This window comes from Eretmochelys imbricata, chromosome 2, assembly GCF_965152235.1.
Source record: "Eretmochelys imbricata isolate rEreImb1 chromosome 2, rEreImb1.hap1, whole genome shotgun sequence".
In the NCBI taxonomy this organism is placed as follows: domain Eukaryota; kingdom Metazoa; phylum Chordata; order Testudines; family Cheloniidae; genus Eretmochelys; species Eretmochelys imbricata.
In genome coordinates this window covers 216,324,170-216,351,907 of record NC_135573.1, presented here as the reverse complement: position 1 = coordinate 216,351,907, position 27,738 = coordinate 216,324,170, and the positions used below count along the sequence as shown (strand labels likewise).

The window sequence follows — 27,738 nt, the reverse complement described above, 5'->3', positions numbered from 1 at the left end:
TGGTGGTTCCTTCCCCTGGGCTACTTCCTTCTCCTGCCCTTCAGCTTGTGGGGCTTCCTGCCCTCTCTCTGCACAAACCAGGTGTCTCTTTACCTAGGGTCTTGGTCTTCTTAGCCCACTGCAGCACTTCTCCAAACTCTCCTCTCCTTCCCTCCAAACCGCTCTCTGCTCCAACACCAATCCACTCTCCTTCAACTCCTCCTCTTGTCTGATTGAAGCAGGGGGTTTTTATCATGTGACTGGCTTCAGGTGCCTTAATTAATTTATAGCAAACTTTCTTCCCTCTGCAGGGAATAAGGCTCGCTTCTAACACTCTCCTGCTGCCCTCTGGCCATGCTGTATGACATATCTCCCCCCCCCCCCCACGTCCCCCCCTCCACTCAACACTATGAGGTTGGGCTACTTGGGATGAGAGGCAGTGCTGTCGTGATAGGCCATCAGCGTTGCTGTGTTGGCTTCCGGCCCTATGCTGTACCCGGAAATGAAAGGGCTGCAGGGATAAGCTAGTCACTCTTGCGTTCTTCTCCTTGTTTCTGTGCATCCACTGGAGCGGGGCGTGGTCTGTCACGAGGGTAAACCGCCTCCCCAGTAGGTAGTAGCGGAGAGTCTCCATAGCCCATTTTACCGCCAGACATTCCTTTTCAACAACAGCGTACTTTTGTTCCCTGGGGAGGAGTTTCCGGCTGAGGTACAAGATCGGGTGTTCCTCCTCCCCTACCATCTGCGAAAGGATGGCTCCTAGCCCTACCTTGGAGGCATCTGTTTGTAGGATGAATTCCTTCTCGAAGTCTGGGGCTATGAGTACTGGATGGCAGCAAAGGGCTGTCCTTAAATCTGTAAATGCTCCTTCTGCTGTGTCAGTCCACTTTAATATCTCGGGGCCCCGAGCCTTTATCAAATCCGTCAGTGGCCCTGCTCTTGTGGTGAAATGAGGGATGAATCTCTGATAGTATCCTACTATTCCTAGAAATGCTCTGACCTGTTTTTTGCAGTCTGGTCGAGGCCAACCTTGCATTGCCTCCACTTTATTCCTTTGGGGTTTCACCAAACCTCTCCCTACTACATACCCGAGGTATCTGGCCTCAGCTAGTTCTATCACGCACTTGGGAAGGTTGGCAGTGAAGCTGGCCTTCCGCAGAGCATCTAGTACCACTTCTACTTTTCCTAGGTGTGTTTCCCAGTCAGGGCTATGGATAACTATGTCGTCTAGATAGGCGGCGGCATAGTTGGCATGGGGTCGCAGCAATTTGTCCATAAGTCGTTGGAATGTTGCAGGAGCCCCATGAAGTCTGAAAGGGAGGACAGTGTGTTGAAACAGGCCATCTGGTGTAGAGCAGGCAGTCTTTTCCTTGGCATTCTTGGCCAGGGGAATTTGTCAATATCCTTTGGTCAGGTCCAGGGTGGTTAGGTATCGGGCCTTACCTAACTTACCTTATCTAAGGAGTCCAGGAGAGCTGGCTGCATTTCAAAGAATCCCTTTTGAGGTTACAGGGACAAACCATCCCGATGTGTCGAAAGAATAGTAAATATGGTAGGCGACCAGCTTATCTTAACAATGAAATCCTTGATTGCGGATCTTAAACATAAAAAAGAAGCTTATAAGAAGTGGAAGATTGGACAAATGACCAGGGAAGAGTATAAAAATGTTGCTCGGGCATGTAGGAATGAAATCAGGAGGGCCAAATCGCACCTGGAGCTGCAGCTAGTGAGGGATGTTAAGAGTAACAAGAAGGGTTTCTTCAGGTATGTTGGCAACAAGAAGAAAGCCAAGGAAAGTGTGGGCCCCTTACTGAATGAGGGAGGCAACCTAGTGACAGAGGATGTGGAAAAAGCTAATGTACTCAATGCTTTTTTTGCCTCTGTCTTCACTAACAAGGTCAGCTCCCAGACTGCTGCGCTGGGCAACACAACATGGGGACTAGGTGGCCAGCCCTCTGTGGAGAAAGAAGTGATTAGGGACTATTTAGAAAAGCTGGACGTGCACAAGTCCATGGGGCCGGATGTGTTGCATCCAAGAGTGGTAAAACAGTTGGCGGCTGTGTTGCAGAGCCATTGGCCATTATCTTTGAAAACTCATGGAGATCGGGGGAAGTCCCGGACGACTGGAAAAAGGCTAATGTAGTGCCCATCTTTAAAAAAGAGAAGAAGGAGGATCCTGGGAACTACAGGCCAGTCAGACTCACCTCAGTCCCCAGAAAAATCATGGAGCAGGTCCTCAAGGAATCAAACCTGAAGCACTTACACGAGAGGAAAGTGATCAGGAACAGTCAGCATGGATTCACCAAGGGAAGGTCATGCCTGACTAATCTAATCGCCTTCTATGATGAGATTACTGGTTCTGTGGATGAAGGGAAAGCAGTGGATGTATTGTATCTTGACTTTAGCAAAGCTTTTGACACTGTCTCCCACAGTATTCTTGTCAGCAAGTTAAAGAAGTATGGGCTGGATGAATGCACTATAAGGTGGGTAGAAAGTTGGCTAGATTGTTGGGCTCAACAGGTAGTGATCAATGGCTCCATGTCTAGATGGCAGCCGGTATCAAGTGGAGTGCCCCAAGGGTCGGTCCTGCGGCTGGTTTTGTTCAATATCTTCATAAATGATCTGGAGGATGGTGTGGATTGCACTCTCAGCAAATTTACGGATGATACTAAACTAGGAGGCGTGGTAGATACGGTGGCAGGTAGGGATAGGATACAGAGGGACCTAGGCAAATTGGAGGATTGGGCCAAAAGAAATCTGATGAGGTTCAACAAGGATAAGTGGAGGGTCCTGCACTTAGGACGGAAGAATCCAATGCACCGCTACAGACTAGGGACCGAATGGCTAGGCAGCAGTTCTGCGGAAAAGGACCTAGGGGTGACAGTGGACGAGAAGCCGGATATTAGTCAACAGTGTGCCCTTGTTGCCAAGAAGGCCAATGGCATTTTGGGATGTATAAGTAGGGGCATAGCCAGCAGATCGAGGGACGTGATCATTCCCCTCTATTCGACATTGGTGAGGCCTCATCTGGAGTACTGTGTCCAGTTTTGGGCCCCACACTACAAGAAGGATGTGGATAAATTGGAGAGAGTCCAGCGAAGGGCAACAAAAATGATTAGGGGTCTGGAACACATGACTTATGAGGAGAGGCTGAGGGAACTCGGATTGTTTAGTCTGCAGAAGAGAAGAATGAGGGGGGATTTGATAGCTGCTTTCAACTACCTGAGAGGTGGTTCCAAAGAGGATGGTTCTAGACTATTCTCAGTGGTAGAAGATGACAGAACAAGGAGTAATGGTCTCAAGTTGCAGTGGGGGAGGTTTAGGTTGGATATTAGGAAAAACTTTTTCACTAGGAGGGTGGTGGTAACACATTCCAGTGTTTCTAGGGAGGTGGTAGAATCTCCTTCCTTAGAAGTTTTTAAGCTCAGGCTTGATAAAGCCCTGGCTGGGATGATTTAATTGGGGATCGGTCCTGCTTTGAGCAGGGGGTTGGACTAGATGACCTCCTGAGGTCCCTTCCAACCCTGATATTCTATGATTCTATGAACTGATCAACTAGCTCATCAATGCGTGGTATCGGATAGGCATCGAATTGGGATACTTCATTCAACTTCCGGAAGTCGTTGCAAAACCTCAGGGTGCCGTCAGGCTTGGGGACTACGACGATAGGGCTGGACCATTGGCTGTGGGATTCTTCAATAACCCCGAGTTCCAGCATCTTCTTCACTTCTGTCCTAATTTCTTTCCTTTTAGCTTCCGGTATCCGGTATGGTTTTATCATCACCCTTACTCCGGGCCTCGTGACAATATGATGTTGGACCAGTGTCGTACGGCCCGGCTGTGTACAGAACACGTCCTGGTTCCATTGGATCATATCAGTGACCTCTGTTTGTTGTTCTGGAGTTAACCCAGGAGATATCATCACCTGCCCCTGTGGGTCGTCTGTCTGGGGTGGAGCTCCCTGAATGACCAGGCACATCTCTCGGTCATGCCAGGGCTTCAGTAAGTTGATGTGGTAGATTTGCTCTGGCCTTCGGCGGTCTGGTTGTCTGACCTTATAGTCCACCTCCCCAGTGGCTTCCACTATCTCATATGGTCCATGCCAGCTGGCTAGGAGTTTGCTTTCTGCTGTTGGCACTAGACCATCACCCATTCCCCCGGCTGAAATCTCCATACTTTTGCCTGACGGTTGAAATATGTCCGCTGGGCTTCTTGTGCTTTTTCCAAATGTTCTCATACTATAAAGGTTACTCGAGTTATTCGCTCTCTCATCTGTGTCACATGCTCAATGACATTCTTTCCTGGGTTGGGTTGTTCTTCCCAATCTTCCTTGGCAATATTCCACGTGGTTGGCGTCTGTATTGTAGCTCAAAGGGAGAGAAACCACTGGACGCCTGGGGGACTTTCCGTATAGCAAACATTAGATACTGTAGAAGGGTATCCAAGCCTTTTCCGTCCTGAGCTACCACCTTCCAGATCATACTTCTAAGGGTACGGTTAAACCGCTCGACCAGTTCATCTATTTGTGGATGGTAGACTGAGGTCCGTATGGCCTGGATGCAGAGTAGGGTACATAAGTCTTTCATTAATTTTGACATGAAAGGGGTTCGTTGGTCAGTCAGGATCTTCTTAGAGATGCCCACTCTAGCAAAAACCTGGAGTAGTTCTTTTGCCTTGGATGTGGGGTTTCTTAAAGAAATGGCTTCTGGATACCGCGTGGCATAGTCAAGGATGACTAGTACATTTTGGTGGCCCCGAGCCGATCTTTCCAGTGGGCCCACTATGTCCATGGTTGTCCTCTCGAAACGGACTTCAATAATAGGCAAAGGAACTAATGGGGCCCACAAGTGAGGTCAGGGGCTATGCAACTGGCATTAAGGATAGGAGGCACAATAGCGCTGGACCTCTGCACGTATTCCTGGCCAATAAAATCTTCTTAGGACTCTATCCAGTGTCTTATCTACTCCTAGATATCCCCCAAATAGATGACTGTGAGCTAACTCTAGTACTGCCCTTGTGTGTTTCCATGGGACTAAGAGTTGCTCTATTTCTTCCCCTCACGTTTGCGCTATCCTGTACAACAGATCGCATTTGAGCACATAATATGGCCTTGGGCCTTTGGTCTTTCCTTCCACAGGTACGCCATTTACTTCCACTACCTATCTCCCTTACATTTGCATATAGCGGGTCATTGGCTTGATCCTGCCCAAAATTCTCATGTGCGGTACCAAACTGACCTAATTCCAGGGGGCCTGTTTCTACTCCGCTCCCTGGGTTGCCCCTACTTGGGCTAGGAATTGCCTCCAAGTCCTCACTGGCCTGAATTATCTCCTGGCCTCCTGAATGGGTTTGCCTACCAACAAGGGAGGTTTTCTGGTTCTCTGCTATAATCCTGGTCCCCAATCTTTTATCTGCCCTCCTTTCGCGCCTAGACTTCGGGGTTTTCCGGGGGATGAGAATAACTCTGGGGCAAATTCGGCAAACATTGGGGAAAGGCTATCTGTAGGTGCCTCCATCTCAACCCGGGGGTTGCTATCCTCCCCTGGCTCTACTGGGGGGAGTAAGCTCTCAAACCTGGGGAAGTCCCTACCAATTAAGACAGGGTAGGGGAGCCTGGGGACCACCCCTGCAGTCACCCTGGTAGTATTCCCCTGGGAATAGGGGAGCAGTGCTCTGCTGGTCGTGATCCGATGCTCCTGGAGTGTGGCAAGACGAACCCAAAGTCCCATGGCCAAGCACCCTGTTCTTATAGTTTTTTTTTCTCTGCTGAAGTCTATGGATTTTGCTGTGTCAGTTTGTGACCGGGTTACTTCTTAATTGGTGTATCTTTTGATGTAAACATTCCAATACACCTCCAAGAGGGTCATCCTGTCCTGGTTCTGATTTAATCAATTGTCCTGTATTTAGGGGTGCCAGCCTTCACTTCAGGGTCGTCAATCTGCCCTTCCTTCATTATGGATGCACGTTGATGATTCTCTGTAAGTCTCTTCACTCCTTCTTCCTTGACCATCTGGCTATAACAATGGCCTTCACACCTTATCTTTTCCTGATGCATACATTCCTCATTCACACAAACAGTCTTTTACAGAGACCTTTGAGAATACAAATAGTGTCAGTTTATTTTGAATCTCCTTAACATAGACACAATACAAGATCCTGTCTTTTACTTACTAAACCTTAAAACAAAGAAATGTATATTTAACTAGAGTGCCTAATTTGTAATACATATAGGAAACGATAGTTGACATTATAACTTATCCTAAAACAAAAAGATGACCATAATCAGTCATAAGGATTGTTCTGGTCTGTCCCTGCCTTAACGTCAGTACAGACACTGGCAGTCTGTCAGATGTATTTCTACCAATGTCCCAGTGGGTCATTCCTTTCTGCTATTCAAATGGCGTGACTGGTAAAATGAAATCAAGACATACATTAGTACCTCTATTCTTATAGTACAATTCTGAAATCCTGCTCCCACATGACCACCTGGCTTCGACCTCTGGCCTGCACCTGGACCCTGGTACAGTTCTGATTCTGGTTTGGCTACAGACTCGGATCTCAGTTTTGACCCTGGTCTGTCCCTGGATCTCAGTTCCAGGACTACTGCTGGCCCAGGACCAATCCTACGCCTAGCTGTGATCCACGCTTCAACCACTAGACCTGAATAGCAGAGGCAGAGCCTGACAACAAGGCTTGCCAGGTTCCTCTTCACTCACCATGTCACTCCCTGTCTGACTACCAGAGTTAGCCCAGCAGGGACAATGGCTTAAGACATGCCTGGGCCGTCTTAACACCAAGCTGTTTGAGGAATTGCAACACAAACAGGAACAGGCTTTGGATTCCTCCCTGTCATCATTTACCCTGCGTTCCTTCACTCCATAAGGACGTGTATTCGCTAAAAGTTACAGAGCTAGACCAAGGTGGGTTCCTTCAACCATCACTGTGGTCACTGGACTCATCTCATATAAAGATCCAGACTGCCAAAGGAGTAGTTTGGTGTTGCCACGTTGACCAGCTGAGACTGTCACCACCAAGCAACCTTGCTCCAGAGGAGACTTCAGATGCGCCTACTCTCAAGCCAACCACTGATTCCTCATCAATACTGCCTCTAGTCTCCGACACCCCCAGCTCGCAAAACTTGATCTTTGGAGGGGACAGTGCTTCTGTCTCAGCAGGGCTTCATGTTGAATCAGTCACCAAAGACACCTGCCATGCCGAGGGTCACTGCAGCACAGGTGAGAGCACCCAGGATGGCTGAGGGATTATGTTGCCTGTGGGGTGGGGGAGGGGTTGCGGAGTACTGTATTTTTTTGTGGGGGTAACTGTGCTCACCGAGGAGGCTGCTATTAGTACTCCTATGAGTTGTCTGGAGGAAAGGGAAAAAAAAAAATTCACTCCAGGGGCGTCTCTTCCATGCTAGCGGGCAGTTGTCTGTGGTTTTCCTGTTCTCTCCCTCCACCCCTGGAAAAATAAGAAGAGTTCATTGTCACCACTGACTATATTGTGATTACGTGGTTTCCTCCTCACACAAATACGACCCTCGTAACCCTCTGAAGGAAGAAAAGGTATGGTATAGGAACCGTCCTGGACACGGAGTCATCAATTTTTTTCCTTGGATTTCTTTGGGAAACCTTTGCCCCAGAACAAATAAAGTAAAATTATGGAAGGCGGGGTGGCAGGGGGGGAGGCGATGCGATAAGTGTGCGCTGCCTTCCAGAGACGCACGTACACATCCTGAGTAAATACAGCCCTGCAGCAAGCGAAAGCTATAAGAACTCTGTGAACTCAGCTGAGAGTTGCTCAGAAAACTAAGCCTGATGTGATACAATTATGTAGGCAAACAGAGCCGCTTGACACCTATGATTGATGCCTCAGTTGTATTTTGCTTTCCTGCCTTCTTTTATTTTTCTTTCCATTTAGAATAAAGAAGTACCCATACACAGCTCTGAGCGCCATGCCAACTACCTGCCTTTTACCTGTGGGCTTTGTAACTCAGGGGGTTACTGTGCCTTCATGAAAGAAAAGGAGGACTTGTGCCACCTTAGAAACTAACATATTTATTTGAGCACAAGCTTTCGTGAGCTACAGATGAAGTGGGCTGTAGCTCACGAAAGCTTATGCTCAAACACAGTGGTTAGTCTCTAAGGTGCCACAAGACCTCCTTTTCTTTGTGCGAATACAGACTAACAGGGCTGCTACTCTGAAACCTGTGCCTTCATGGTCCTTTCTTTGCCCCTAACTAGGCACTCCTGAGAAAAACCAAGTCTTTATTGCGCCGTGTAATAGGAGCAAAAGGCCTGGAGGATTCACGGCCGGGCTCCTGAACAATGTGACACCCCCACTGGTTTCCGCGGGGTAGAGTCATGATTTGACAGAGATGCCAGGTGCAAAAGGACCGGCTGAGGGTTGACCCAAGGTGCGTTCAGTCTCACACGAGGGCTTTGATTAGGCTGCGAGCGAGGGCAGGCTCAGCCCCTGGAGACCGGCCGAAGCCTCGCTCCTCAAAGTCTCTCCTGTTCTCCAGCACAAGCAGCCTTTGACCAGCACTAACCGCAGGCGGGGGCGAGTGGCCGCGAGCTCGGCAGGCGCCGCACGGGAACTCCCCGGGCCGGCGGCCGAGCGGCTCCCCGCCCCAGCGCGGAGGCAGCCATCGGAGTCCTAGGCCCCGCCCCTTGAGCGCCTCTGGGCCAATGGGGTTCGCTTGATAAAGCTGCCTGGCCCGGCGGCGGGGGCTCAGAGCCGGAGCCAGACTTGGACTTTCCCTGGGTCGCTTGGGTCCAGCGCGGCGTCGCTCCCACCTCTCTCTCTCTCTCGCCCCCGTGGCTCTGCCCGCCGGACCATGGCCCCCGAGCTGTACCACAAGGAGTTTGCCAACGCTGGCCTGAAGAGTGGCCTGCAGATCTGGAGGATCGAGAAGATGGACCTGGGGCCGGTGCCTGAGAACTTGCACGGCAATTTCTACGTGGGGGATGCGTACCTGGTGCTCCACACCCTGAAGAAGAGCGACGCCACCTTCTACAAGCTGCACTTCTGGCTAGGTAAGGAGGTGGGGGAGATCAGGCAGAGGGAGAGGGCTCGTCCCGGTCCTCTGGTGGTACGCGGACCGCCTTTCCTGTCAGTCTCGCCCAGGATCTGAGAGCTGCCGGGCATTTAAATGCCCCGGGAGCGCTCAGTTGTGAAGCCTCCCAGAGACGCCAAGGAACATGCTTGCAAAAAGTGGACGGGGGGGAGGAGTGGCATTTGTACTTCGCTTAGATCCTGGAAGTGCGGGGTGTGCTGCCAAAAACTAGCTGGATCCAGCAGGAAACAGGTGCCAAACGAGGGGCTTTGCAGCGTTCTTGTGCCAGGATGTCTTGGGGTGCAGCTTTTATGTTGGGGAAGCAGCACTTGCTGGCTATTTCGATAATACACTTTCTAAGTTTGCAGCCAAAATTTGGCAGGCTCGACATGCCAGATGATCGAAGGCGGTTGTGTTGTAGCACAACAGAGCCTAAATTGTGAAGGTGGAGCTGGAGAAGCTAAGCATGTTCTCTACTTAAGCGATGGAACTGGGACCAAAAACAGCAGGATTCAGCTAGTGCCAACTCTGGCTTGTTATGGGGCTGCTGGACCTGCATACGTTGGGATCCAGGTTGCTTTAGTGAAAGATGAGCTTACTATTCATGGAGTATAATTTGGGATGTGGGAGAGGAGAAGAGGGATGATGATGTCAAAAGTTGGTTGGATCTAGCAGTATCCAGGAGTGGCCCCATTGAAGTCAATGGGAGTTTTGCCTTCAACTTCAGCGTGGACAAGTTTTCATCCCAGGTGCGGGATCTGGGGCTTTGCAGTGGTGCTGCACTGGGATGTGTGGGGGTCTAGAATTGTTTGTAGTAGAGCCACTAGACTTGGTTTCTATTTTAATGGTACAATTTGGCGAAGCTTGGGTGCAAAATCAACAGGATGTGACTAGATCTATCTCTTACCCAGACTCTTCCCACTCTCTATTTTAGCCTATCTGCAATCCAAGCACAATTTTTTCCTGCAGCAAGTGGAACGGCTGGGATTCATGTCTGTCAACTCCATTTACACTCTCTTCCCGTAAAGTATTTAGAATGAAAATAGGAGCCTAACATGAGGATGCTGGGGTGAAGACATGTTTTTGTGTGTCCAGGATATTGAGACTTTCCCATCTTAGCCACTAAGAGGTCATCTAGCTTTTCCAGTTACTAGTGCAGGTGAAGGAAAAGTTTTGCAGTGTTTCCCACAAGTTTTCTCTGAATTCACATACACACACAGCTAAATGCAGACAAGTAAAATCCATTTTAATACTATTATTAATATTACCAAGACTTAATAACAATTTAGTGTGTTTGAAGCTTTGTTTCTCATGGATTCTAAATGCAATGATTGCATATAAGACACATAACTAGTATGTTGGATCTGTGTGACTCCTTGGGAGGAAATTCCAGAGCAAAGTGGAGCTTGGGCTATTCACCTTCAGATGTTTGTGGAGATCATACTGGGCTCACTCTGGTTAGCTCTTATCCAATGAGAAATGTTGTCTGCATGAGGTATTGGACAACAGATGTCAGTACCAGAAGTGTTAGAAGAGCTGAATTAATAATTGATTTTACAGTAAAAAAAATTGGTTTGTTCTGAATCAAACCTGAATTGTCTGTTTTTTCTGTTTTTGTTTTGTTTATCTCACCACAGTGAAAAAATGTTATTTGGGTCAAACAATGTTTCAACATTGCCAATAAAAAAAAAAATCAGGTTTTTTTTTTGGGGGGGGGGCTGTAACTATTTTCTGAATTTGACCCAAATTCACCAATAGTATTAGTGCCCCCCCCCCAATGCACTTTTTGGAAAACATACTATTTGCCAAAATTTTTTTACCCTGCTCTAGTTAGATGGGAGTGCGTTTTGGCAGATATTCACTTGGCTTCAGGTACTAGAGATTGTTAGCAGGGTGTGGTAATTAGCACCTTTACCAGTTAACTCTGTATTTTGTATTACTTTATCATTGATAGGGTGGCCAAAGTGTAGTAGGCACTTTACGGTTAAAGATGCAGAAAAAGTTCTTTCCGCCTTAGGGCTTACAATTTAAATAAGAATTGACATTCTAAAAACTTGTCAAACTTCCAACAAATGTAGGACACAAATACTGTCTGCATTGTGATGATGCTGTGACAAGAGCGTGGAGAAATATTTTTGATTAAAATGGAAAACAAATGAACACTTAAGACAAATACATGTTGCAGTTCTTCTTGTAAAAGATCGCCACGCTCCTAACAAGTGTGCTGACACCCATATGCTAGATGACTTCAAATGGTGTAGGTCTACTTCATTTATGCAAATGAACATTGGACAGCAGTGTGTAGTTAGGTTTTAATCTCCCCCTCCCCCCACCCCCAGTTAGCTATTTTGAGTTTCTTGACAACAGGAAATGTTCTCTTGAGGTATAACTAAACAAAGTCTGTTTTAGTAGCAACAGAAGACCCTGAGGGAGATCTTCAAAGGCCCAAACAGTAAGAAGTGCTTAAATTCCTTGACTTTCAATGGGAGTTTGGCACTTACTGCCAGTTTTTGCCTTTGAGAATCCCCCCATATTATAAGCAAATTAATGGGATATTTCAAGTAGAAAAGGCTACTACTGTAGTGTACAAAAGGATGGATGCATATAGAGGAAGCAGACAGAAATAACTATATGTGAGTTACTTGAGCTGCATCTTTCAAGCTGTGTTGGAGTGGATGGTGGTGTTCAGTAAAATATCTCCCATTAAATTCACATTCCCTTTTAAAAAATATGCTACCCATGTAGTAAATATGCACGTTATGCTTGCTTAATAAATCTAATAGACTGTATGTCAGTGTAATAAAGAAACAAAAATAACCTGGTTAACCATGACACTTATTGTAAAATTGTGGGCTTATACAGTTAATGAGCAAATAGCTCCCTTGATCAGCTGTTTGATTAAAAGCCAACCTTTAATATTTAATGTTTAATATTCTTGGTTTTCAAGTGTCTGAGGAGTTTCCATTAGTGTGCTTTAGTTGGTGGTTGGTAAAAATGTTTCTAGAGGTGGTTATGAATAAGGTCTCTGCACTTGTAAAATTACCTTTGTGCTCCGGCAAAGCCAAAGTAATAATATGCTAGAGCTGAAAGGGCCTGTGATGCACTGAACTATCTCTGCTTTATTGGTCAAAGCCTTAAACAAAAACATTTGTGTATGTATGTCTTTTCAGAACAGTGAACAAGGTTTCAGCTGTGCAGCTCCCCTTCACACCAATGGAAGGGATACTGCTAAAACCCCAAAATGTATTTGAAAATGTAAGGCAGTTTGGGCCCTATGTCACCTCTCATTAAAGTCAGCATCAAAACTCTCTTTGACTTCGAGGAGAGCAGGACTGGAGCCTCTGTCTTCAGTGCTTAAGGAACAGTCAATTAAATTGAAACCATCTTCTCCGGGGTTTCCATTGTCAATGGAAAGAGGGGTTTGCTCCTCTCAGGCTACTAAACTGTGTGGCTACACTTAGCACTTCGCCCTCTGGCAGTGGCAGGGCCTGGGGTAAATCAGTCTCACTCTGTATTTACTGGCCCAAGGAGTGCTGCTGCTCCTCCTCCAAACAAAAGAAACCAATTTACAGACGCAAAATAAAGGGGGATACCTTTCCCTGCCTCCTCACGGGGGGAGTGTTGTCCTGTGGTTGGCCAGGGTGTCAGTCCTTCCCTAAACAGGCACTCAGTTTTGGTTAAAACAATGAGGAGTCCTTGTGGCACCTTAGAGACTAACAAATTTATTTGGGCATAAGCCAAAACCCACTTCATCAGATGCATGGAGTGGAAAATACAGTAGGCAGGTATAAATACACAGCGCATGAAAAGATGGGAGTTGTCTTACCAAGTGGAGGGGTCAGTGCTAACGAGCCAATTCAATTAAGGTGGAAGTGGCCTATTCTCAACAGTTGACAAGGCTTGTCCCTCGTTGTTTTTGCTGATACAGACTAACAGGGCTACCACTCTGAAACCTGTCAGACTTGGTTGTTGGCCCTGTAGGGAGGAGAGCAGCTTCTAACCCTAGAGTAGCCTATCTTCCTTCTGCCATGAACCTGGCAGCAGCTTCTCTCTCCAGAGGAGGGGTTTTTAAAGGTCTGGGGCAGCCCTTAATTGGACAAGGTGTCCCTAATTGACCTGATGTAGCTCTTTCTGAGCTTCTAGGAAAAAGGACCTTTATCATTCTAGGGTTAACATACCTACCCTCTTCCAGGAACACAATAAGACCACTCTCTTGCAACTATTCAGCCTGACTTTGTCACAACTGGGGTGTGGAGGACAGTCCAGAATAAATATTATCTGGTCCTCTTTTATAATTAAGGATTTTTAAAAAAATCCCCCCCACAAACACAAAACCAGAAATAATAATAAAAACGTGGAAATAAATTCCCTAACAGTAATAATTGTTTCTCCTTAGAGAATGGACATTTTCGTCTTCCCAGCCCTACGTGTTGTTCGGTGTGTTAATCTCAGTTATGGTGCAAGGAAGCAAATACTCACCAGCAACCACACAACAAAAACACTAACCCAGGAACCTATCCTTGCAACAAAGTCTGTTGCCAACTGTGTCCACATATCTATTCAGGAGACACCATCATAGGAGCCTAATCACATCAGCCACACTATCAGAGGCTCGTTCACCTGCACATCTACCAATGTGATATATGCCATCATGTGCCAGCAATGCCCCTCTGCCATGTCCATTGGCCAAACTGGACAGTTTCTACGTAAAAGAATAAATGGACATAAAAGGGACCCCGGCAGGCAGCAGCGTGCCATTAAAAATCCTGCCCGCCCCAGCCAGCTCTTCTCCGCCCTCCCCCACCCCACCGGCAGGATGAAGAAGCTTGGTCCTGCCTGGCTGCTGCTGCACGGAAGGCAAGCTCTCCCCTCCCCCTGCCTCTTCCCCCAGCTTGCTGGGTTCCTGCCCCTCCTCCTCTCCCTCCCTGCCGCAGATCAGCTGATGGCCCTTGCAAGGGAGGGGGAGAAGCCAGCCATAGTGTGCTCACCACTCTGGGGAGGAGGTGGAGAAGAGGTGGGGATGGAGCCTAGAATCAGGGCATATGCCCTCCAGCCCCCTGCTGTGAGCCGCTCTGAGCAGGGGGCTGGGAGTGCCCCCAGGACCCTAGCCCACACCCTCAGCCTTCTGCCCTGACCGCTGCACCCCCCTCAGACACCCCAGCCCTCTGCCCTGATCCCTGCACCTTACATCCCCCAGCCCCGTGCCCTGACCCGTGCACTCCTCTCACACACAGCCAGCCCTGTGCCCTCACTCTTGCACCCCCCACGACCCCAGGCCTGACTCCAGTACCCCCACACATACCGAGCCCCCCCATGTCCTGACTCTTGCACCCCCACATTCCCACCCCCACCCTGAGCGCCAAACACGAGCTCCTGCACCCTCCCACATTCCTACCTGCACCCCTCGCACCAAATGGGAGCTGCCCAGGTAAGCACTCCACAACCAAACCTCTTGCCCCAACCCTGAGCCGCCTCCCTCATTCTAGCTCCTGGCCAGACCCTGCATCCCAACCCCCAGCCTGCTCCTTCACCCCCAGCCCTGTTGTCAGTGCACTCCCACCCTCAGCTCAGTGCAGAGAGAGAGGAAGAGAATGGGCTAGAACCAGGGAGAAGATAGGTACCCACTCTATGTGGGCAGGGCTGGGATCCAAGACCGGCAGTGGGCTGAGTGGGGCCGACAGCCGGGACCTTGGCTGGCAGTAGCCGGCAGACTGACCCCAGACCGGCAGTGGGCTGAGTGGCAGCGGGCTGAACCGCTCAGCCCACTGCCAGTCTGGGGTCCCAGCCGCTGGCCCTGCTCAGCCCACTGGCGGTCTGGGGTTCTGGCTGTCAGCCTCTTGCCAGCCAAGGTCCCGGCCGCAGGCCCCGGGACCTTGGCTGGCAGTAGCCGGCGGACTGACCCCAGACCGGCAGTGGGCTGAGTGGCAGCGGGCTGAGCCGCTCAGCCCACTGCCAGTCTGGGGTCCCAGCCGCTGGCCCTGCTCAGCCCACTGGCGGTCTGGGGTTCTGGCCAGCCAAGGTCCCGGCCGCAGGCCCCACTCAGCCCGCTGCTGGCCTAGGTGAACGGAACCCCAGGCTGGTAGCAGGCTGAGCGGGCTGGTGGCGTAAGATCAGCATTTTAATTTAATTTTAAATGAAGCTTCTTAAACATTTTGAAAGCCTTGTTTATTTTACATACGACAATAGTTTAGTTATATAATATATAGACTTATAGAGAGAGACCTTCTAAAAAATGTTAAAATGTATTACTGGCACGCAAAACCTTACATTAAAGTGAATACATGAAGACTGGGCACAGCACTTCTGAAAGGTTGCTGACCCCTGGTCTAGATTAAAAGTGCTTTGGGGCAGGGACTGTCACTTTGTTATCTTTGTACAGTTCACAAAGGGTCTGGATCATGGCTGAGGCCTCTAGGTTCTACTTAAAAAAACAAAGCAAAAAAACAAACAAACAAACAAAAAACACCTTGGCTTATTTGTATGAGTGTTTCTGGGTTTTTTTAAGCATGGTGTTTAGTTCATAACTTTTCCATCCCTCGGCCTATTAACAAGATTGTGCTTTGTTCTCTTTTCACCAATGTCTGATGTATTCTTACAAAAGAGTAAGCTTTCAGAAATAGGGAACTAAATAATAACTTTGTGGTTTCTACTAAGGATTTACAGTATACAGGCTCTGCTCAGTGAACACGCTAAATGTCTCTGGCCATAAAGGTCCCTAAAGATTTGATACCTTGGAATCCACAAGACTGATCCTAATTCTGGCATCAAATAGGTTTTGGGTTGACTGCAATGTTCTGAAAGGATCTTCTCTCCATCATTCAAATACTCTGTCTAAACAAAAGTGTAATCCAATTTAGAGGTGTGGTATTGCTGTCACAATACAATTCTAGGAGAGGAAACTTCCAGCATTATGTAAATGACCTAACCCTACCCTCTGCCTCTTGTGCCTTAGGAAAATGTGACTATGGCTGCACCATGTTAACATGGTTTATTCTTGGGTTCCCTATGAGTCTTAACTGACCACCACAAACTTCTAGTTTGCTTCTGGCATTTGTTTTTTCTTCTTACCTTTTCCTAGCTGTCTTTGCTCTGCAGTTGTGAAGGCTTGAAGCCAGTGTAGCAGTAAAAGATCAATTCCAGTCTGTTCACCCAAGAGCCTGTGAACCAATGGAAAAGTGGAGCAAAGATGCTTGCCAGTGTGTCCAGAGTATAAAGAATATTTTTTTGTTCTGTGTAGGATGTCACTGTTGCCCAGCTTAGTACTCCTTTCAGCAAGCACCAGTTGGCTTGTAGTCGTGGTTACAGCTTGTGCTTGCTACTATGGGCAGCCTAGGCAGAGTCTGTGTCATAAATATAAAGGGAAGGGTAAACACCTTTAAAATCCCTCCTGGCCAGAGGAAAAACCCTTTCACCTGTAAAGGGTTAAAAAGCTAGGATAACCTCACTAGCACCTGACCAAAATGACCTATGAGGAGACAAGATACTTTCAAAAGCTGGGGGGAGGGAGAAACAAAGCCTCTCTCTCTGTCAGTGTGATGCTTTTGCCAGGGACAGAACAGGAATGGAGTCATAGAACTTAGTAAGTAATCTAGCTAGATATGCGTTAGATTCTGATTTCTTTAAATGGGTGAGAAAATAAGCTGTGCTGAATGGAATGTAGATTCCTGTTTTTGTGTCTTTTTATAATTTAAGGTTTTGCCTAGAGGGATTCTCTGTTTTTAATCTAATTACCCTGTAAGGTATTTACCATCCTGATTTTACAGAGGTGATTCTTTTTACTTTTTCTTCTATTAAAATTCTTCTTTTAAGAAACTGAATGCTTTTTCATTATTCTTAAGATCCAAGGGTTTGGGTCTGTGGTCACCTATACAAATTGGTGAGGATTTTTATCAAACCTTCCCCAGGAAAGTGGGTGTAATGTTTGGGAGGATTTTGGGGGGAAAGACGTTTCCAAACGGACTCTTTCCAAATTATATCTCTGTTAGACATTTGGTGGTGGCAGCGATAAGTCCAAGGGCAAAAAGTAAAATAGTTTGTACCTTGGGGAAGTTTTAACCTAAGTTGGTAAAAGTAAGGTTAGGAGGTTTTCATGCAGGTCCCCACATCTGTACCCTAGAGTTCAGAGTGGGGAAGGAACCTTGACATCTGTTTTAGGGATTAGCCATCAAACCATGCCCCATTAGGACATAGTTAAAGCCCTTGCATGCTAGCCAGGCATATCTCTAAGTTCACCCTTCTATCTCCTGGAAAATCTCTACCGGTTGTTGAGATAATGAGACTTTCCGTTTGTATGTGGTTTTTGTGGCTTTCCCCACGTTGCCTGCTAGCAATGCTAATGAGAGGATTTTATGACTTTATAGTTTTAATATTCTGGGTTCTTAGTTCTGTGGAATACTAGTCATCTCTTACCAGGATGGCACTCTCCTTGAGACCATCTTTACCTAGATTGCCATGGCCTCTGGGTTTTCAAGGTTTAGTTCTAGGCCATTTTGTATACCCAGAAATGAATTATCTACACAAAAATGGACGAGCTGGAATCAGCCCTGAGCCACTGGGCCTGATTGTCTTCTCACTCGCACTTGCTTTAGTGGAGCCATTCCTGGCATACATGTGTGTGTATGAGTGTGGATTCAGGCCCTCTAGCTCCAGTTGAGTTTGAGCTGTGTACGCCAGGCTGAATTTACCTGATATTTTAAACAATATTAAATTTTTATTGCAAGACTTGGTATAGAAATTGACTCTTATCTATAACAATATTTCAGGGCCTATTTCCTTGGTCCCTGTGGTATAATTACATGCTATAAATTTAAAGTATGTGCCTTACGGAAATGAATGTCCATAAATTAATTTTTAAACCAATTTTTAACAGTTGCTCTGTGTTTATATGAAAGTGTTTCAACACCAGTCTGTCTGTGCCTATACTGCTTATGGAGTTAATAGTCCTGGCCTTGGCTTTTGTGCTGGGGCACCCAGTTTACAAGCTTCCACTTGCTGGTCTAGTACCTGGAAATTAATGGAGCTCTGCTCGTTGGGATCAAATTGTCAGAATTCTAGGTTTCCGCTGGTCTGTTCTAATCTCAAAAAGTGGGGTACTCCATTGAAGAGTTCTCTCTTTTTCTAAGGGCTGGCATGGCTCCTTCAAGGCTTTTAACTGTCTGCTTGCTGGTTTCGTCTGATCTAAAGCTGCTTCTATAAAATCAGGCAGCTGTATGATTCCACCCTCCAGAGGATTCTGCATAAATTGTGGTTACTCCTCCCTTTGATTCCCTGAGAACCAGGGTTTCCTCCATTTCAAAAGCAGCTCCAGCAGTTCTTCTCTCCCATGTGAGTTGTACAAGCATTCTCTAAAACTGCAAAGCAACCCAGGATGCATATTAATGTGAGGGGCTAGTTAAGTGGCCATCCTTAGGAAATGTAGTCCCCGCTCTCTGCCTCTCCTTGCCCTTTCCCAGTACATGCAGGTGGGGAAGACAGTTGTCTGGCCTCCTGTAATATGACATTTGGCTGGAGTTTCATCTCTTCCTCCATCTTTTTCCCTCCGTGCAACCCCTGAAAGGTCTCCTGGGCTTGGCATAGACTGCCTGGAGCCTGATGCTGGAAGTAATTTCTTAGTTTTGTCACTTCTCACCCATCTAGGGTTGCCAACTTTCTGATTGCAGAAAACCAAACACCCTTGGCCTGCCCTGCCCCTTCACCAAGGCCCTGCCCTCGCTCATTGCATCCCTCCTCCCTCCTTTGCTCGATCTCCCCCACCCTGACTCGCTCATTTTCGGCAGGCTGGGGCAGAGGGTTGGAGTGCGGGAGGGGGTGAGGGCTCCGGCTGGGGGTGCAAGCTCTGGAGTGGGGGTGGGGATGAGAATTTGGGGTGCAGTAGGGGGCTCCAGGCTGGAGCAGGGAGTTGGGGTGTGGGAGGGGGTATGGGCTCTGGAGTGGGGCCAGAAATGAGGGGTTCAGGGTGTGGGAGGGGGCTCCAGGCTGGGTACATAGGGTTGGGAGCTGAGGAGCTGGCGCTCGGGGCAGGGGCAGCACGTGGAGCCCTCCTGGCTGCCCTGCTCATAGGGACATGCCAGCCACTTCCGGGAGCCGTGCAGAGCCGGCCACTGCGGCCAACTGGACTTTTAGTGACCTGGTCAGCAGTGCTGACTGGAGCCACCAGGGTCTCTCTTTGACCAGGCGTTCCTCAGTCATCTACCGGAAAGGCAACAGCCCAGTTCAGTGGTCCTCTTCTATTGATGACTCAGCTGAAAGCACACAACTTTTTCCATTTGCAAAAAAACAGCAACCTTGCCCCTTATGTGATTGGTTCAGAATTTCTGAACCCTGCTTCACCTCAGTGCCAGAAACCAGACACAGGCACTGCAGATGATGGAATAAAAGCCCTCTCTGGTGAGACCGGAGACTACTGGTGCCTTTCCAGAGAATTAATCTTAAACATCTATCTTACTAAACATGTGCAATATAGGTTTCTTGGACTGTAGAGAGAGTCTAATCATGCTAGAAAGGGTTTTTTACAGAGCATGCTATAGTAGACTAAGACGTGCCTTGACCATAAATGTGGTCATACTTTCCTGGTAAGAATTGTTGTCTGCTATTCTCTGAAAAGATAACACACCAGTCAGGTTTCAGAGTAGCAGCCGTGTTAGTCTGTATCTGCAAAAAGAAAAGGAGTGCTTTAAGGTGCCACAAGTACTCTTTTTTTTTTTTTTTTTTTTTACACCAAATTCAGTGTAAATGGAACCAGCACGTTTAGCTAAACTTGGTATCCTCCTCCCACCTCAAATATTGCCCCAGGTAACTACTTTCTGCTCCCTGGCCCTTCCAAGCGTTTTCCATGCTCACACTCAAAACAAGTCATTTTGGAAAGCCAAAAGTAGCTTTCATTTTTCAGGCTTGAATTTGTCTCACTAAACTAGAATGTTACTCAAGAAGATTGAGAGAGGTTCTGTTTTGACGCTCCTCCTTCCTGTTTTCTGTAGAAAGCCAGTACTGCAAGTGGCTACGAAATAGTCCTGAAAGGTGTCTGTGGTTTTTGCTGAAAGGGTCAAAAGGCGAAAGGGCTGGATGCATTTTCGCGAAACATAGACTGTTATTCTGCTGAATGTTGCATCAGGATATCATCACGCATCTGATTATTGGGTCCGGGAAAACTATTTGGAAAACAAAAATCCAGGCTACCCATCTTGTTACACTAGAATGACTTGCTCATAAGGGTAATATTTTATCTTTTTTCAGGAAAAGAATGCACCCAGGATGAAAGCACAGCTGCAGCAATCTTCACTGTTCAGATGGATGACTACCTAGGTGGGAAACCTGTGCAGAGTAGAGAAATTCAAGGATACGAGTCTACTGACTTTGTTGGATATTTCAAAGGAGGGATTAAGTACAAGGTAAACAGTCAGCTATGAAAATGTTTCTCCAGAACAAACACAACTCCCCCTCCCCCTCACACCACCTAAAAGGTCAAAACATATCTTTGTTGGATTCTGGAAAATGTTCTGCTTTCTACCTAGCTTTAATACAAAGTAACCATATTTACACAATTAATGACTTAGAATGTTTGAAAAATCAGAAACACAATTTCTTGATACCTTTTATTGGTATTCAAAAGAACCATCTTTCCCTATTGTAATAACTATATAGGATTACATCCTACCATGGTTACTCATATAGACTAGTGCCTTTCTCTGCAAGTAGCATTTATTTCAGTGGGAATATTCTCAGTGTAAGGTATTGTTTGACATAAGAGTGGCATAATCTGCCCAATAAAAAGTAGGCATGAAAAAATGTTTCATGGAGTACATGACAAGATTTGAAGGTCTCTGTCTAAGCTCACAAAAAGGGTGCCTCCCTCCCATGCCTGCTTGTGATATGGGATCCAACAGTTCTGTTCAAATAAGCTCTCAATTTCTTAAGATTGCAAAACGGGGCTGTTAAACCTCATGTGAGCCTGCAGTCTTGCGATTCTTGGTACTTTCTGCTTCTGGGTAAGCTGTCAATACCAGAAGAATGACCTCTGCCTCACTGGTTTGGGGCACCTCTGCTTTTGGCCTCATACAGAACCCAATGTTTGGAAGTGTGTAAAAAAGAAAAATGGGGAAGATACCCAGAACCTCCTTTGGTTTTTGCTTCAAAAAGTTTGGTTTCCATCCTGTATGGAGGGGTTTGCCCCCTCCTGTTACATTGGAGTTTTGTATGTGTAGTAGAGCTGGCTGAAAAACAGCAAGCATTTTTCATGAATCTTTCATTGAAATTTCAAAAAGTTGAAAATTCCAACCAGTACTAGTGCCTACTTCCCAACAGCAATAACTTATTATCTGTGGTGTTGCCGGCAGTAGGTTGTCATACCAGCTGCTTCAGAAATTCTCTTGGGCAGCAGTAGCTAATTAGTCATTTGGAAGGATAGAAACCTCTCTGGGCATTAAAAATATTGTTTTGTTAATTCAACTGCTGCTTGCTGAGAAATAAATAGTCTGTGCCTTGAGGCACAACCCTAAGCAAGGGATGTTGTGTGAACTACACAGCTCCAGGAGTAGCTCCACAGCTCGAAACTCAGTCATAATTCTTCCTTTGCTTCCTCCTCCTTTGACCATTTTGCTTGAGGAAGGGAGTAGATGGGTGCTGGAGCCCAGGGTCTGGGCCACCTTGTTAGAGGTCTCAAGTGCTTATTTCCCTGTGCAGGCACACAGGCCAAGTCAGTTTAATCCCAAGGGAATATGTTTAAATTCATGAAAGCTCAAACCAGTGTTTTGGATTTTCCCTGTGTGGGCAGCACACTGGGTCAGATTGCTTCCTAGGTGGCAAACATCTACTTCAGGGACAGGGAGATTACTCACAGAATTACTTTGGAATTCTCTCCTTCCCACACAGAACAGCATCTTGAAACCAGGAGATCTATTGAGAATGGAGGAGGGTAGGGTCATTTGTAGAGCAGTGTCAGTAATGGATTTTTTGGTGTGCTGGCAATTCTGGAAAATCAGGGGCAGGACTCATTTCGGTTAAACTGAAAATGAATTTTTTCAAATAAAATATGGCTGGTTGGGTTGTTCTGTGTCAAACAAAATGTTTTGTTTTGACAAAATCGGAATGTTCCGATTTTGACCATTTTTTAACTTGATTTTTTTAAAAATGAAATTAAAGGAATTTTGAAACAAACTCATTTTGAATAAAAAAAATTCAAATGTTTTGTTTTAAAAAAATTATTGTAGAGGTCTTTTGAAACAATTGAGCAAAACCAACATGAACTCTCAGATCATTTCAGTGTTTCCAAATCTGCATTTTTTTCACCTGCTAGGAGGGAGTGTTGCCCATCTCTAGTCATCTGTGCAGAGGCCATATGCCTCCATACTTCCTCCTAGCCCCTATGGGCTCCCCTCTTGGGTTCTGCCCAGACAGTGTGGGTCAGCATTACCTTATGCTGGGTTTCCGCACATGGTTGTGGGAAATAGCGATGGAGAGAGCAGCCAGTGCCATTCTCTGCTTCCCTCATTCAGAGGGTCCCCATAGGAACAGGGGAAGGGGTGTAATGATGTTGACACCCATCCCTTCTGTGGTAGTTCCATACACTGGTGTATCTGAATTACAACTGTGTTCCCCCCCAGTTCACAGAAGTGCAGGTGTTGATCTGACCCACTGTCTCTGTTCTTCTGGGCTGTGGTCAGTGTTGGTAATCCCAAGCAGCGTGCCACATAGCTCTCATTTTGTACATGTCCGAGGTCTGGTTTCTCAATACTGCTGTAGAAAGAAAACCAAACTTAATCAAAGTTTCCATATTTGTTTTTATATTTAGGCTGGTGGCGTTGCATCTGGATTTAAACACGTAGTCACTAATGACTTGAGTGCACAGAGGCTTCTGCATATTAAGGGCCGGAGGGTAGTGAGAGCTACAGAAGTTCCTCTCAGCTGGGCCAGTTTCAACAAAGGAGACTGTTTCATTGTTGATCTCGGAACTGTAAGTTTTTATAGAACTAAGGCTTTGAAAAATAACAGCAACATCCCTGCTAAGGTCTGAATGATAGAATGAACTGTATAACTGATCCTGTCACAGTCCCATGAACTGAATGAAAGACCCAAGCTGATGTAGTATCACATGAGGATTTGAAGATCCTATGATAAATGACTCACAAAGGCTAACTTTAGAAAATTAGTTTTATTTTCTTTACCGATATCGGAGTCTTGTATAAGCAGATTCTGATTTAGGACCCAGTCAGTGAAGGCTCTGGGAGTATAGACCTTGATGTCAGTGTGAGCAGGATTTTACTTAAGTCTTTATTGAGTTGTCTACAATGACACCCAGGTCCCTTTCTGAGTTGCCTGTCTTTCCAGGGTTATACATTTAAAGTGGCATTCTCCAAACTTTATGGTGGATTTGGTCTCCTGTATTCTGCTCTCCCTGTGTGCATGATGCCTATTGATATCAGAGGCAAAATATTGGAGTTGAAATCCACTATGTGGAATGATGAAACCGTTTTTGCCTTGAATGCAATTCTTAATATTCATTATCCCTTTACATTTACCCTCTACAAACAATGCACTTGAAAAATAACTATCATAACAAGCTTACAATATATATTAAACAATGATAGGCTTGCTGTAGAATTGTTTAGGTAATCTGAGACCAATTATAATCCAGAAGACACTTGTAAACAATGTTCATTTAGGGTTGAGAATATTTAAACCTTTAAACAAAAAGAAAAGGAGTACTTGTGGCACCTTAGCGACTAACCAATTTATTTGAGCATAAGCTTTCGTGGGCTACAGCTCACTTCATTGGATGCATCGGAAGCTGTAGCTCACGAAAGCTTATGCTCAAATAAATTGGTTAGTTGCTAAGGTGCCACAAGTACTCCTTTTCTTTTTGTGAATACAGACTAACACGGCTGTTACTCTTAAACCTTTAAACATGATCCTTTGAAGAGACAGGAGAAGGGAATTATGAGAAACCGTCCTCTATCTTGAGACTTTCAAGTGAAAAAAACAGACTGATTTACAGCAGATGTCTTTCTCTTTATATTACATAATTGCATACCCATACAAAAGTCTGCTTGTGCAGATAAGATTTGGAAACACTAGTACAATGTTGCCTTCATGGAATTAATGTCTGAATTGTAGTTTAATGTTTTTATATTAAAACAAATTCCTGGGATGTAATCCATACTAGTTAAACATTACGTCAGTTGTCATCAGTTTAAATTTATTTGCATAACTGACACTGTCATAGTTAAGGTATGAGAACACATGAAAGAAAATAACTGGACTCTCCTCTTAGCAACTGCTCTTGAGTCTAAACTTGCATTATAAACCTGACTGATTCTTTACTCTGAAAGAGAATCCTATACCTCTGCCAGGTATGCAACTTGGGTTAGGTAATATAGACATGACCCTTTTGGGGAGGCTAGCATAGGCCCTGATCTGGGGGGCTTGTTTGGTTTATGCTTGGTATGGTTTCCTCCGTTTCTTACTCGGGGAAGATATTGGGGCATGTTGTTGTCTTTATTGGTTGTCTTGTATTTGAAAGTGTCCAGAGGCCTTTGGCTGTGATGCCTTTACAGCTTCCCACTCCTGCCAAGATGGTGCCCTCCAGCCATGGAAGAAACAACCAACTGTTAAGTGTCCACACTATTATCTGGAAATGGCATCTTGGGATTGGACAAAAGACACCAGGAAGAGCCAAATCCCCCCTCCAAAAATAATCCATTGACAGATTAGAATATTGGAGCAAATAAACATGAATGGAAAATGCTGTATGTATAGCTGTGTCATCTCAGGGCCTGATCCTCCCGTGAGGTACTTGCCCTTGGCAACTTCTATTGACTTCTGGCCTCCAGATTCTTCAGGTGCATTATAGGGCTAGAAAAGCAATTTCCAGCGACCAAAAAAATAAAATATGCAATGATCGCATCCTAGCTCATTTTCTATTGCTTTTGTAAAACATACTCTCCAATATAATCATGATAGCCAGAAGGCAGACGATGAGGGATACTGTGACAATGTACAGTGAGTGTACTGCATCTTTCACACTCAACTCTAGGGAAAGCAAAGCTTACCAAAAAAAGTTAGTTGGAACAAGGGACAGCATTACAGTGAAACATAAACTAAGGAGACGTGAAGTCCCAGCGAATATCTAGAAGACTAGAAGACTGCTAGAAGACTATGCAGAAGACTCCTGCACACTTTCAGGTAACTAGCAGTCAGAACAGTGCCGGATTAAGGTATAAGCGAACTAAGCGACATCTTAGGGCCTTTCAACATGAGTGACCTCTAAAAAACTGACTCCACTTCAAATTTTATCAAAATCTGTTGATAAATAAAGGAGACATGTGGGGGAGAAAGAAGATTCGCTCTAAATGTAGATATTTTCATTCAAATATGACAAAAATATGCACATCTGGCTACACAAATACCCTTACCCTTCACTAATTGGCGAGAGGCCAGGGCTGAGGAAGAAATGATAACTGCACTTGTAAAATTCGTATTTCTTTGAGTAAGTCTGCTATCAGTCTCCTAAAGCAGCATTTCGTTGGCCAGCTGCTACTGGTAAAATTCTGACCGTGCCCTCATAACTTATTTAAATAAATAAATCTCACTGCTGATAAAATTGGGAAAAATGTGAGGTCAGAGACAGCAGTGTTGTGAAACAATCCTGCCAAGCTCACACTCATATGTTAGTGTGTTCTTCTTTTGATCTGTAAAAACGTACAACTGTGTATTGTAGTGTGTACGCCGCTTTCTGCTTCATGCACTATCCATGCTTCACATGATTGAGTTTGTTGGTGATCATCTTATGGACTTGGGTCCAGTGTATCTTGAGGAGAATAAATTTGTGTTGGCTTCCCTCTGTCAGTTTTGGGAACCTTCACAGTAAATATCAGAGAGTTTTGATGAAAGGATATATACATATATATCAAAATATCCTGAGTACTTAGTTTGAAATAACTTGCTCACAATGTGCATATATAATTTATAGGCTATTAAAGGCTATAATATTCATTATATTTGCTTTAAATATAAGAGAGTTTTTCTCACTTTCTCAATGCCTGTCTAGAGATTAGCAGAAAAAAGACTGGCAAATTCCTCCTTTCTCTTTCGCGCATATAGCTTATTGTCACTGTGTCCGAGGTGTTTACTTGAGATTAATTAGTGGTCCTGTGGGAGACAGAGGATAGAGAAGCCAACATGAAGAGAGATGTTTGCCTAGAAAAAGATTGGGATTTTCAGCTTGGCGGGTTTGGAGCATGCAAGATAATATTTTATTATGGGTAGTATGCTATGTAAAAATTCTTATATATATTTATAAATCACATATCATATGCATAATTGTATTTTTATAGTATGGCAAAAGAAAAATCCCAACAATTCATTGTTTCATAGTGAAAATTAAATCAGAATAAACATTTGTAAATATATTTTCTACATAGTCTGCATAAACTTTATATTTCCCTAACAAAATCAATCAAATGTTTTTATTTATTTATTTATATGAAAAGAAGAATAATTTTCTTTATTCATGGTGTAAAAAAAATTATATATCCTTTCTTGTTTCCCTGTGAGAACATAGCACTAACTTTCACAGAGGTATCCTGGTAAAATAACACAGGTTTTATTTATATAATATAAAAATTATTTTTTTTTACTGGTTTCAATAAAAATTTTCTGCTACTAATTTTATTACCAATACTAGGTAATTCAGCATAACCTTCTATAAAAACAAAATAAATCAACTGATTGGAAAAATACAACCTGCATACAATTTTCTGATGGTTTGCTTATAATCTGGGTATAATTCATATCAGTAGAACTACCATAATATTTGAGCTTTATGCCTGTGGGTTATGTGCATCCTATATCCTCTATTGCCTCTTGTATCCTCTCTTGCCATCTGATATCCTCTAGAAGTCTCTTTGCCTATTCAGACAAGGAATTCCACAATTTAGATGCCCCAACAGAGAAGAAAAATTTCCTGAGAACTCTTCTAGTACGTTGTACTATTTACTGTATTTTTTTTATTTTGTATTTTTTTATAGTGTATTGTTTACTTCTACTTTACTTACTTTTGCAATTCAAAGAATTTGTTTAAAATTTATTTGTCATGATGTGATTGTTCCAGAGAGGGCTGCTGAAAATGAAGATTATTATTCTATTTTTACAACTTTGCCTTTGTGTATATCTGCAAATATAAAGCTTTCGTGTTTGTATATTCAATGCCCTTTCTGTGGCGGGGCGGGAGAAGAGTTTATTAATGGTATGGCCTCTTATACTTGACATAGCTTAGGGCCTCAGAATGTCATAATCCATCCCTGAATCAGAACTAATAACTTCATGGAATGATATTTTTTTCTCTGCGCATAGGCCTCTATAAATTGATACCAATGCCTAGTGTTAAGAAATCAATAGGATGGGCAAGATATATTGCCCAGTGGAGAATTAAGTTAGGGCAAGATATGAAAGTTCTAGTTGCTAGAGGACCACAATGTGGGTCTCTTCTGGGTTATCTTGAATAAAGCTCTTATCCTGTGTGACCACACAAGCCTCTCTATGTTCCTGCTTGTACACTCAGCATGAACCCCAGCATTATTTGAAAGGGGAACAGAGACTGCCCATTTTTCCAAAGGGCCGTAGAATCCATCTGGATTATCTGTTTGTTTACTTAAATCTGTTTTCTTTATAACAATTGCTATTTTTGCCATCAGCTGATTTTTCGTCTG

At 45.0% G+C, this 27,738-nt stretch overlaps 1 protein-coding gene across 1 annotated transcript in view; it reads left to right on the top strand.

Moving 5' to 3' along the window:
* Positions 1-8,755: 8,755 nt before the first annotated feature.
* Positions 8,756-27,738, top strand: part of SCIN (scinderin) — a 99,333-nt gene continuing 80,350 nt past the window's right edge. The window contains exons 1-3 of the mRNA XM_077809383.1: positions 8,756-9,017; positions 20,270-20,424; positions 22,824-22,985. Of these exons, the coding sequence (XP_077665509.1) occupies positions 8,819-9,017; positions 20,270-20,424; positions 22,824-22,985 (516 nt within the window). The 5' untranslated portion in view covers positions 8,756-8,818. The remainder of the gene's footprint in view (positions 9,018-20,269; positions 20,425-22,823; positions 22,986-27,738) is intronic.